At 49.5% G+C, this 14792-nt stretch overlaps 1 protein-coding gene across 1 annotated transcript in view; it reads left to right on the plus strand.

Annotated features, from left to right (window-relative positions):
• The window catches only part of LOC142489928 (solute carrier family 26 member 10-like), a 111504-nt gene that overhangs the window by 22379 nt on the left and 74333 nt on the right, over positions 1-14792 (plus strand). The window contains 1 exon segment of the mRNA XM_075591567.1: positions 9167-9324. Coding sequence (XP_075447682.1) covers positions 9167-9324 — 158 coding nt within the window.

Genomic DNA, 14792 nt, shown 5'->3' on the forward strand with positions numbered 1-14792 from the left:
TGACCCCGCCCCAATCACATCATAACCCCGCCCCAATCACATCATAACCCCGCCCCAATCACATCATAACCCCGCCCCAATCACATCATAACCCCGCCCCAATCACATCATAACCCCGCCCCAATCACATCATAACCCCGCCCCAATCACATCATAACCCCGCCCCAATCACATCATAACCCCGCCCCAATCACATCATAACCCCGCCCCAATCACATCATAACCCCGCCCCAATCACATCATAACCCCGCCCCAATCACATCATAACCCCGCCCCAATCACATCATAACCCCGCCCCAATCACATCATAACCCCGCCCCAAACACATCCTGACCCCGCCCCAATCACATCATATCCCCGCCCCAATCACATCCCCGCCCCAATCACATCATAACCCCGCCCCAATCACATCCCCGCCCCAATCACATCATAACCCCGCCCCAATCACATCCCCGCCCCAATCACATCATAACACCGCCCCAATCACATCCCCGCCCCAATCACATCATAACCCCGCCCCAATCACATCATAACCCCGCCCCATCACATCATAACCCCGCCCAAATCACATCCCCGCCCCAATCACATCATAACCCCGCCCCAATCACATCATAACCCCGCCCCATCACATCATAACCCCGCCCAAATCACATCCCCGCCCCAATCACATCATAACCCCGCCCCAATCACATCATAACCCCGCCCCATCACATCATAACCCCGCCCCAATCACATCCCCGCCCCAATCACATCATAACCCCGCCCCAATCACATCCCCGCCCCAATCACATCCCCGCCCCAATCACATCATAACCCCGCCCCAATCACATCCCCGCCCCAATCACATCATAACCCCGCCCCAATCACATCATAACCCCGCCCCAATCACATCCTGACCCCGCCCCAATCACATCATAACCCCGCCCCAATCACATCATAACCCCGCCCCAATCACATCATAACCCCTCCCCAATCACATCATAACCCCGCCCCAATCACATCATAACCCCGCCCCAATCACATCATAACCCCGCCCCAATCACATCATAACCCCGCCCCAATCACATCCCCGCCCCAATCACATCATAACCCCGCCCCATCACATCATAACCCCGCCCCAATCACATCCTGACCCCGCCCCAATCACATCATAACCCCGCCCCAATCACATCATAACCCCTCCCCAATCACATCATAACCCCGCCCCAATCACATCATAACCCCGCCCCAATCACATCATAACCCCGCCCCAATCACATCATAACCCCGCCCCAATCACATCATAACCCCGCCCCAATCACATCATAACCCCGCCCCAATCACATCATAACCCCGCCCCAATCACATCATAACCCCGCCCCAATCACATCCTGACCCCGCCCCAATCACATCATAACCCCGCCCCAATCACATCCTGACCCCGCCCCAATCACATCATAACCCCGCCCCAATCACATCATAACCCCGACCCAATCACATCCCCGCCCCAATCACATCATAACCCCGCCCCAATCACATCCTGACCCCGCCCCAATCACATCATAACCCCGCCCCAATCACATCATAACCCCGCCCCAATCACATCATAATCCCGCCCCTAACCCCGCCCCAATCACATCATAACCCCGCCCCAATCACATCATAACCCCGCCCCAATCACATCATAACCCCGCCCCATCACATCATAACCCCGCCCCATCACATCATAACCCCGCCCCATCACATCATAACCCCGCCCCAATCACATCATAATCCCGCCCCAATCACATCATAACCCCGCCCCAATCATGTGATAACCCCGCCCCAATCACATCATAACCCCGCCCCTAACCCCTCCCCAATCACATCATAACCCCGCCCCAATCACATCATAACCCCGCCCCAATCACATCATAACCCCGCCCCTAACCCCGCCCCAATCACATCATAACCCCGCCCCAATCACATCATAACCCCGCCCCAATCACATCATAACCCCGCCCCAATCACATCATAACCCCGCCCCAATCACATCCTAACCCCGCCCCAATCACATCATAACCCCGCCCCAATCACATCATAACCCCGCCCCAATCACATCCTGACCCCGCCCCAATCACATCATAACCCCGCCCCAATCACATCCCCGCCCCAATCACATCATAACCCCGCCCCAATCACATCATATCCCCGCCCCAATCACATCATAACCCCGCCCCAATCACATAATAACCCCGCCCCAATCACATCATAACCCCGCCCCAATCACATCATAACCCCGCCCCAATCACATCATAACCCCGCCCCAATCACATCATAACCCCGCCCCAATCACATCATAACCCCGCCCCAATCACATCATAACCCCGCCCCATCACATCATAACCCCGCCCCTAACCCCGCCCCAATCACATCATAACCCCGCCCCTAACCCCGCCCCAATCACATCATAACCCCGCCCCAATCACATCATAACCCCGCCCCAATCACATCATAACCCCGCCCCATCACATCATAACCCCGCCCCATCACATCATAACCCCGCCCCAATCACATCATAATCCCGCCCCAATCACATCATAACCCCGCCCCAATCATGTGATAACCCCGCCCCAATCACATCATAACCCCGCCCCTAACCCCGCCCCAATCACATCATAACCCCGCCCCAATCACATCATAACCCCGCCCCAATCACATCATAACCCCGCCCCAATCACATCCTGACCCCGCCCCAATCACATCATAACCCCGCCCCAATCACATCCTGACCCCGCCCCAATCACATCATAACCCCGCCCCAATCACATCATAACCCCGCCCCAATCACATCATAACCCCGCCCCAATCACATCATAACCCCGCCCCAATCACATCCTAACCCCGCCCCAATCACATCCTAACCCCGCCCCAATCACATCCTAACCCCGCCCCAATCACATCATAACCCCGCCCCAATCACATCATAACCCCGCCCCAATCACATCATAACCCCGCCCCAATCACATCATAACCCCGCCCCAATCACATCATAACCCCGCCCCAATCACATCATAACCCCGCCCCAATCACATCATAACCCCGCCCCAATCACATCCCCGCCCCAATCACATCATAACCCCGCCCCAATCACATCCCCGCCCCAATCACATCATAACCCCGCCCCAATCACATCATATCCCCGCCCCAATCACATCATAACCCCGCCCCAATCACATCATAACCCCGCCCCAATCACATCATATCCCCGCCCCAATCACATCATAACCCCGCCCCAATCACATCATAACCCCGCCCCAATCACATCATAACCCCGCCCCAATCACATCATAACCCCGCCCCAATCACATCATAACCCCGCCCCAATCACATCATAACCCCGCCCCAATCACATCATAACCCCGCCCCAATCACATCATAACCCCGCCCCAATCACATCATAACCCCGCCCCATCACATCATAACCCCGCCCCTAACCCCGCCCCAATCACATCATAACCCCGCCCCTAACCCCGCCCCAATCACATCATAACCCCGCCCCAATCACATCATAACCCCGCCCCAATCACATCATAACCCCGCCCCAATCACATCATAACCCCGCCCCAATCACATCATAACCCCGCCCCAATCACATCATAACCCCGCCCCAATCACATCATAACCCCGCCCCATCACATCATAACCCCGCCCCAATCACATCATAACCCCGCCCCATCACATCATAACCCCGCCCCAATCACATCATAACCCCGCCCCAATCACATCATAACCCCGCCCCATCACATCATAACCCCGCCCCATCACATCATAACCCCGCCCCAATCACATCATAATCCCGCCCCAATCACATCATAACCCCGCCCCAATCACATCATAACCCCGCCCCAATCACATCATAACCCCGCCCCATCACATCATAACCCCGCCCCTAACCCCGCCCCAATCACATCATATCCCCGCCCCAATCACATCATAACCCCGCCCCAATCACATCATAACCCCGCCCCAATCACATCATAACCCCGCCCCAATCACATCATAACCCCGCCCCAATCACATCATAACCCCGCCCAATCACATCATAACCCCGCCCCAATCACATCATAACCCCGCCCCAATCACATCATAACCCCGCCCCAATCACATCATAACCCCGCCCCATCACATCATAACCCCGCCCCAATCACATCATAACCCCGCCCCAATCACATCCTGACCCCGCCCCAATCACATCATAACCCCGCCCCAATCACATCCTGACCCCGCCCCAATCACATCATAACCCCGCCCCAATCACATCATAACCCCGCCCCAATCACATCCTGACCCCGCCCCAATCACATCCCCGCCCCAATCACATCATAACCCCGCCCCAATCACATCATATCCCCGCCCCAATCACATCATAACCCCGCCCCAATCACATCATAACCCCGCCCCAATCACATCATAACCCCGCCCCAATCACATCATAACCCCGCCCCAATCACATCATAACCCCGCCCCAATCACATCATAACCCCGCCCCAATCACATCATAACCCCGCCCCAATCACATCATAACCCCGCCCCAATCACATCATAACCCCGCCCCATCACATCATAACCCCGCCCCTAACCCCGCCCCAATCACATCATAACCCCGCCCCTAACCCCGCCCCAATCACATCATAACCCCGCCCCAATCACATCATAACCCCGCCCCAATCACATCATAACCCCGCCCCATCACATCATAACCCCGCCCCATCACATCATAACCCCGCCCCAATCACATCATAATCCCGCCACAATCACATCATAACCCCGCCCCAATCATGTGATAACCCCGCCCCAATCACATCATAACCCCGCCCCTAACCCCGCCCCAATCACATCATAACCCCGCCCCAATCACATCATAACCCCGCCCCAATCACATCATAACCCCGCCCCAATCACATCCTGACCCCGCCCCAATCACATCATAACCCCGCCCCAATCACATCATAACCCCGCCCCAATCACATCATAACCCCGCCCCAATCACATCATAACCCCGCCCCAATCACATCATAACCCCGCCCCAATCACATCCTAACCCCGCCCCAATCACATCATAACCCCGCCCCAATCACATCATAACCCCGCCCCAATCACATCATAACCCCGCCCCAATCACATCATAACCCCGCCCCAATCACATCATATCCCCGCCCCAATCACATCATAACCCCGCCCCAATCACATCATAACCCCGCCCCAATCACATCATAACCCCGCCCCAATCACATCATAACCCCGCCCCAATCACATCATAACCCCGCCCCAATCACATCATAACCCCGCCCCAATCACATCATAACCCCGCCCCAATCACATCATAACCCCGCCCCAATCACATCATAACCCCGCCCCATCACATCATAACCCCGCCCCTAACCCCGCCCCAATCACATCATAACCCCGCCCCAATCACATCATAACCCCGCCCCAATCACATCATAACCCCGCCCCAATCACATCATAACCCCGCCCCATCACATCATAACCCCGCCCCTAACCCCGCCCCAATCACATCATAACCCCGCCCCTAACCCCGCCCCAATCACATCATAACCCCGCCCCAATCACATCATAACCCCGCCCCAATCACATCATAACCCCGCCCCAATCACATCATAACCCCGCCCCAATCACATCATAACCCCGCCCCAATCACATCATAACCCCGCCCCTAACCCCGCCCCAATCACATCATAACCCCGCCCCTAACCCAGCCCCAATCACATCATAACCCCGCCCCAATCACATCATAACCCCGCCCCAATCACATCATAACCCCGCCCCAATCACATCCTGACCCCGCCCCAATCACATCATAACCCCTCCCCAATCACATCATAACCCCGCCCCAATCACATCATAACCCCGCCCCATCACATCATAACCCCGCCCCAATCACATCATAACCCCGCCCCAATCACATCATAACCCCGCCCCAATCACATCATAACCCCGCCCCAATCACATCATAACCCCGCCCCAATCACATCCTGACCCCGCCCCAATCACATCATAACCCCGCCCCAATCACATCCCCGCCCCAATCACATCATAACCCCGCCCCAATCACATCATATCCCCGCCCCAATCACATCATAACCCCGCCCCAATCACATCATAACCCCGCCCCAATCACATCATAACCCCGCCCCAATCACATCATAACCCCGCCCCAATCACATCATAACCCCGCCCCAATCACATCATAACCCCGCCCCAATCACATCATAACCCCGCCCCATCACATCATAACCCCGCCCCATCACATCATAACCCCGCCCCAATCACATCATAATCCCGCCCCAATCACATCATAACCCCGCCCCAATCACATCATAACCCCGCCCCAATCACATCATAACCCCGCCCCAATCACATCATAACTCCGCCCCAATCACATCATAACTCCGCCCCATCACATCATAACCCCGCCCCAATCACATCATAATCCCGCCCCAATCACATCATAACCCCGCCCCAATCACATCATAACACCGCCCCAATCACATCATAACCCCGCCCCAATCACATCATAACCCCGCACCAATCACATCATAACCGCGCCCCTAACCCCGCCCCAATCACATCATAACCCCGCCCCAATCACATCATAACCCCGCCCCTAACCCCGCCCCAATCACATCATAACCCCGCCCCAATCACATCATAACCCCGCCCCAATCACATCCTGACCCCGCCCCAATCACATCATAACCCCGCCCCAATCACATCATAACCCCGCCCCAATCACATCATAACCCCGCCCCAATCACATCCCCGCCCCAATCACATCATAACCCCGCCCCAATCACATCATAACCCCGCCCCAATCACATCCTGACCCCGCCCCAATCACATCATAACCCCGCCCCAATCACATCATAACCCCGCCCCAATCACATCATAACCCCGCCCCAATCACATCCCCGCCCCAATCACATCATAACCCCGCCCCAATCACATCATAACCCCGCCCCTAACCCCGCCCCAATCACATCATAACCCCGCCCCAATCACATCATAACCCCGCCCCAATCACATCATAACCCCGCCCCAATCACATCATAACCCCGCCCCAATCACATCATAACCCCGCCCCAATCACATCATAACCCCGCCCCAATCACATCATAACCCCGCCCCAATCACATCATAACCCCGCCCAATCACATCATAACCCCGCCCCAATCACATCATAACCCCGCCCCAATCACATCATAACCCCTCCCCAATCACATCATAACCCCGCCCCAATCACATCATAACCCCGCCCCAATCACATCATAACCCCGCCCCAATCACATCATAACCCCGCCCCAATCACATCATAACCCCGCCCCAATCACATCATAACCCCGCCCCAATCACATCAAAACCCCGCCCCAATCACATCATAACCCCGCCCCAATCACATCATAACCCCGCCCCAATCACATCATAACCCCGCCCCAATCACATCCCCGCCCCAATCACATCATAACCCCGCCCCAATCACATCATAACCCCGCCCCAATCACATCATAACCCCGCCCCTAACCCCGCCCAATCACATCATAACCCCGCCCCTAACCCCGCCCCAATCACATCATAACCCCGCCCCAATCACATCATAACCCCGCCCCAATCACATCATAACCCCGCCCCAATCACATCCTGACCCCGTCCCAATCACATCATAACCCCGCCCCAATCACATCATAACCCCGCCCCAATCACATCATAACCCCGCCCCAATCACATCATAACCCCGCCCCAATCACATCATAACCCCGCCCCAATCACATCATAACCCCGCCCCAATCACATCATAACCCCGCCCCAATCACATCATAACCCCGCCCCAATCACATCATAACCCCGCCCCAATCACATCATAACCCCGCCCCAATCACATCATAACCCCGCCCCAATCACATCATAACCCCGCCCCAATCACATCATAACCCCGCCCCTAACCCCGCCCCAATCACATCATAACCCCGCCCCAATCACATAATAACCCCGCCCCAATCACATCATAACCCCGCCCCAATCACATCATAACCCCGCCCCTAATCCCGCCCCAATCACATCATAACCCCGCCCCAATCACATCATAACCCCGCCCCAATCACATCATAACCCCGCCCCAATCACATCATAACCCCGCCCCAATCACATCATAACCCCGCCCCAATCACATCATAACCCCGCCCCAATCACATAATAACCCCGCCCCAATCACATCATAACCCCGCCCCAATCACATCATAACCCCGCCCCTAACCCCGCCCCAATCACATCATAACCCCGCCCCAATCACATCATAACCCCGCCCCAATCACATCCTGACCCCGCCCCAATCACATCAAAACCCCGCCCCAATCACATCATAACCCCGCCCCAATCACATCATAACCCCGCCCCAATCACATCATAACCCCGCCCCAATCACATCATAACCCTACCACTCATAGCATAGCCCCGCCCCAATCACATCATAACCCCGCCCCAATCACATCATAACCCCGCCCCAATCACATCAAAACCCCGCCCCAATCACATCATAACCCCGCCCGAATCACATCATAACCCCGCCCCAATCACATCATAACCCCGCCCCAATCACATCATAACCCCGCCCCAATCACATCATAACCCCGCCCCAATCACATCATAACCCCGCCCCAATCACATCCCCGCCCCAATCACATCCTAACCCCGCCCCAATCACATCATAACCCCGCCCCAATCACATCATAACCCCGCCCCAATCACATCATAACCCCGCCCCAATCACATCATAACCCCGCCCCAATCACATCATAACCCCGCCCCAATCACATCATAACCCCTCCCCAATCACATCATAACCCTACCACTCATAGCATAGCCCTGTCCCTTCTCAACACAACCCAGTCCACTTGCATCATAACCCCGCCCCTTCTTGGCACAACACCCACCCCTTTGCCAGTCTTTGCCCATCTGCCCCCGGCAACCTCTGTATCCCGTTCTCCGGAGGTGAGAATAGCTCTCACACAAATCCCACGGAAGTGCGAGACCCCTTTTTACCCTCAGGTGTGGAGGACCCTTGACAACTCTGTGCAATCTGCAATGGCGGCCCAGGGCAGTGTGTTTAAAATGATTGTCTGGTCCTCAGGTACCTTCGCTGTACTGAGCCTGATGACCGGCTCAGTGATTGAACGTTACGTCCAGAATCCCATGGAGAAAAACCTCACCAGCGAGGAACTGTCAGACATAGAGGCTCAGCGCATAGGGATGGCAGCTGCTATGGCCTTCCTTATGGGCCTCATAATGGTAAATACAGGTTATATCCCTTTAACTAGTATTGGTAAACTTCCTCCAGAAAACTGATAAAGGGCTTAAAAAAAGCAAGTTATATTATAGGGATAGGATAACACAGAGCAGCTGAATATTACATTTGATTAACCTTTAAAAGACACTTTTCCAAACAGTTACCAGTCAAGAGAATCTTTGAAGATTAGGGAAGGGACAAGGAGTGGCTCAGTGAGTAACGACACTGACTGGCACTGAGTTTGAAGCAGGGGAGCCTGGTTCAATTCCTGGTGTTGGCTCCGTGTGACCTTATGCAAGTCACTTTATCTCCCTGTGCCTCAGGCACCAAAAACATAGATTGTAAGCTCCACGGCGCAGGGACCTGTGCCTGCAAAAATGTCTCTGTAAAACTAGCAGCGCTATACAAGAACATGCTATTATTATTATAAGCAACGCAGGTCCTTCATACACCAATGCTGAGTTAGTTTACCACCCCACTTTTTACCTCTTGTCCGGGAAAAAATTAAACTATTGAACTTCTGGGCTCTTCTAGAGGAAATGATAAACTGTAAATATTCCCAGCTCTTTAGTAAGTCTCATGTGCACACATAGTTACTCATAAACAAAGAGGAACACAATTTTGGAGCAAAACCGGGGCATTTTCACTCTGCACCTATGTATATCTTTATGTGTACTCAGTGGTGTACAAAAGAGACAATACAAGGCATAAGAATACATTAAGTGCAACAAACAAATAGAAAATTCCTGCCCAGGAGAGTTTACAATCCAAATATCAAAGCATTTTGCTCCAATTTTGCCCCTTCTGTCCTTCCTTGCACCTTGGGGAGTGACAGTAGCGGGAGTTGGGGAGGAATTATACCTGCACAAATTACAACGAGATGTATCACATTCTGCATCCTTCTGCATTATTCTTGCCTTGCCTTTTATTTGCCCCAAAGTATCCTCCATATCTGAAGTGGTACAAGTGTAAAAATCTGCGCTAGATTTAAGAAACGGTCCTTACATACAGTACGCCGCGGCACTGCTCCAGATTACAGAGCGGTGCCTCTAAACTCAGTTTTCTCTTCATTGATGTGCATAGACTGAAATTATTTGTGACTTGAGTGTTTTTTTTGTGCAAAGAAGCAATGGAGCATTACACACGTGGAAATGTAATTTACTAGCCATGATAAAAAAAAATACTCTTTATTTAAACTAAACTAAAAACAGAACTATTTGTATTTTTTTGATCACCCCTCATATTAGTAAATATAAATGATTATTTTATTATTGTCTATATTAAAATAGAATGTAGGAGTTTATGCACTCTTTATGAAAACAAGTTACAAAATACTGACTACCTTTATGGTGCAGCAATGCTGATAGGGAGTTTCCCGGAAGCAGTCCCCAGGGATATGGATGCAAAAAGTGGAAAGTACAGCTCAACCCCGTTATAACGCGATACTTTACAACGTGAATCCGCTTATAGTGCGATGCAAGGGTAGCTCACAATTTTTGTATTTATGAATACTTTACAACACGATTTTTGGTATCTTAAATACGTTATTGTACAATGCATACAATTGTACATTATTTCTAACGCGATCCGCTTATAGCGCAATGTGATTCATTGGACCCCAGGCACAGCGTTATAAGGGGGTTGAGCTGTAGCAGTAGAAACTCCAAAATATCTTCAAAGAATATATTTATTTAAATATACATTGTTGAGAGCCCCCTGATACTTTCCACTTTTTGCATTATTATTTATATTACCATACTGTGAAAATGATGCATTTTGTTAATCTACTATATAAAGTATAATGAAACATCCGTGCAGCGTCAATCAATGGTTGATACAAAGCAACTTAATTATGCACTAACAAGACAAACAGACTTTTTAGGGTTTACTCCAGGTTCAACATGGCGGAAAAGTTTGATGCCCTTTTCTTCACGCACAGAAACATTTGTTTTTAGCATATACAGTACCATTTACATATGTACGCCTAGCACAGTCCATTTCTGTGAAAGAAACCTAATAGAACAGACGACAGAGAAGCCCAATGCTACATCCAACATGACAGAAATACACAGTAAAATACTTATATATTCTCTTGAAAAAGGGTCATGACCCTTTTTCAAGAGAATATATAAGTATTTTACTGTGTATTTCTGTCATGTTGGATGTAGCATTGGGCTTCTCTGTCGTCTGTTGTACACATATGCCACGCTCAATAGCACTCCTTTTTGACACTTATATACATACATACATATATATATATATACATATATATATATATATATATATATATATATATATATATATACATATATATATATACATATATATATATACATATATATATATATATATATATATATATATATGTATATATATATATATATATTGTGGGGGCTCAGGAGTTCCCAAAAAGAGCTTGCTGGGGTTTTGTGTTTTGTAAACAAACCTAATGGCGCAGATTGAGAAATGTTAGCTTAGTACATACAGTAGGTCCACACATGCGCAATTTAAAATGAGATTTCCATGCTCTCATTTTGCACCAAAAAAGTTGCAATGCTAAGAACATAGACCCTAATATGTCTTTGTTGTAGGTTCTGATAGAAGCATTTATGAAGGATTTGTTTTTTCTCAGAGGGGCCTGATATTAGAGCCCCTCACAGGTCTTTAATTTTGAGTATACAAGTTTTATCCCAAGGGCAAAAGATGGTACAGTATGTCTAAAGGAAGGGACCATTGTAGTAAGCAGGGACGCTTGGATGTTAGAGGGGCTCGGTGCAGTCACATGTGTGGTGCCTTGTCTCTTACCTTCCCCAGCGACATCATCTGGCGGCATCTCCCTCTGTATGGTCCAGGCATTATGGCTGTGCGATTAAAATTGTGTCGCATTGCCATGACAATGGGACATGTGATGTCACAGCACGCCATGCAGCGGCATGTTGTCATGGCAACGCGGCACCACAGGGCATCGTGACGTCACATGGCATCCCGTTGTCAACAAATTGTGCCTGAGCTGCTGATTGATATTAATCCTTCGGCATCAGGGGCAGATTTACACAGTTGTTCTTTTAATTTCACAGAAAACAGAAGGGTAAGACACAGGTTAAGATGATCACTTAATTGTCACATAATGATCATTCTAATTACCAGGGACAGGCTCTGCTACCATATAGTGTCCAGTGCAGGGATTATCTATAGAGACAGGAAATATAAAAATGAGTGTTGGCTGAGCCAGTTCCTGGCAAAGGGAAACAGCTGATCATCCTTCAGTTGCTATTGATGTAACAAAAAAAGAGTTGTCACTTATTTATCCACCAGTGAGTAGTTTGTTTTGAATGTTTACTCTTTCAAATTCCCCACCCCATGTTGCTATTGGGGCCGATAGCACATTAGAAATCAAAATATCTTTCCTCAAAGACAGATTATTAAAAAACGACATCTATAATTCCTTCCTACCATTATATTATAAAGCACCTGAAGAAAGGCTATCCCTTGGCCTGAAACGTATTTTTGATGTATTGCCTTGTTCTTTGAAAATGAAAGAGGCATTTGAATTCCACCACAAGCTGCTGTGTTTGGAATGAATACTTTCCTGTGAGAATCCTATGATGCTCTAATCGTGTGTTTATAGCTGTGCTGTCTTTCTTAATTGCTTTTCTATTATAAAACCCTGCACAGTTATCCAGAAAAAGAAGAGCTCAATATTGCAGAAATCTGATGATCTAATACACTTTGCTCTTAATAGAAATGTTTTTTTTAAATCAGATTGAGAGCCTGCATTAAGTGTTAAAGCTTTCCTTTGTAACCAATGCAGTACAGGCATACCCCGCATTAACGTACGCAATGGGACCGGAGCATGTATGTAAAGTGAAAATGTACTTAAAGTGAAGCACTACCTTTTTTCAACTTATCGATGCATGTACTGTACTGCAATCGTTATATACGTGCATAACTGATGTAAAGAACACATGTGTAACAGGCTCTATAGTTTCCCCGCTTGCGCTCAGCTTCGATACAGGTAGGGAGCCGGTATTGCTGTTCAGGACGTGCTGACAGGCGCATGCACGAGCTGCCGTTTGCCTATTGGGCGATATGTCCTTACTCGTGAGTGTACTTAAAGTGAGTGTCCTTAACCCGGGGTATGCCTGTCATGTGCTTGAGAGGGCAGTCAGACAGCACTGCTACTGATTTTGGAGTTTACCATTGAAGGAGATTTGTATCTTTTCAATTATTCTTAGCTACCTACGGATTCATTTCAGGTACCTAAAAGTAACTTTCTGGCCAATAATTGTGAACGCTGTGTGCGTAATGCAGCTGTACAATTTGTCCTCGTCTGTAAGCTTGGATGGATCGTACATCTAAGAAAACAAATATTTTACTTAAGAAGAATATTGGACATATAATGTAGGTAAAATGTGTTTAGCAGTACCACCTTGCACCCAGGGAAGCTAAAAAGCGTATTGCGTAGCTTGTTCATTCTCTCCCTCCAATATTTCTGCTCACAATTGGGCCATCTAGTTTTTAATAGAGATCTGCACTTGCCCCTGTGTTTTGGTTCTAATTTAACTCCGTGTTTTGGTATTGCCAAAACTCATACATTTTGTAATATGGAGAAAATTTCAATTTCATGCAAAAAACATCATGTAATCTGAAGTTGTTCCCCCCCCCCCCCCCACTCTCTCTGCAAGTATTTATGCCATGCAAATAATTTAGCAAAAATAAAGGTAATAATAATAAATGGGGTTTATGACTGGTTCCAAGGTCAACAAATAACAGGACAAGGGCAGAGACAGCACTAGACAAGTTAGGCGTGTAATATAGTGCATGCACTAACGTGCGTGCCCGCCTCAATTATAACCCACTGTGTTTAAACCTGACGTTCTATACTTCCGATGTGCCTGCGACAGTGAGCGTTGACCCGGCAGATCGGAGGAAAGACATGAAGTGTCTTTTCGCACTGCTGCCGGTGCACGTCACGCTCTATTAGCCAATCACAGTGATGCTGCAATTTCATTGGAAAACATCCTCCACTTAAACAAACACATCCAGTGCAAAATGTATCAACATGGAACAAAAATAAACCAAGCCTCATAATCATAATGGCTTGATTCTTAAAATGACTAAAAGCAGCTGTTTTATAATGCTCCGAACTGGTTATGTTTCTTCACAAAAGTCAAAAACAATTAAATGAGTTGTGTAAATTACATCTAACTAAATCTGTTTATATTTATTAATTACCATGTTACACTGAAATTGAACGTTGTCTGCCTACCCGTTCTCGCGGCATAGCCACGCCCAGCTGTCGCTCACAGCACAGACCATACACACAGAAAGTGTGATTCATGTGCACGAGCATTAGCATATGCGCACGCATGCGCGAGCGCGCCAACTATAAAGCAAGCCTTAGAAGGAGGAGGCTATTTAGATAGACAATTCAAATGTTACAGAGCATGTTAGAGGCAACGTGTATAAA

This window comes from Ascaphus truei, chromosome 3 (genome assembly GCF_040206685.1).
Source record: "Ascaphus truei isolate aAscTru1 chromosome 3, aAscTru1.hap1, whole genome shotgun sequence".
Taxonomy (NCBI): Eukaryota; Metazoa; Chordata; class Amphibia; order Anura; family Ascaphidae; genus Ascaphus; species Ascaphus truei.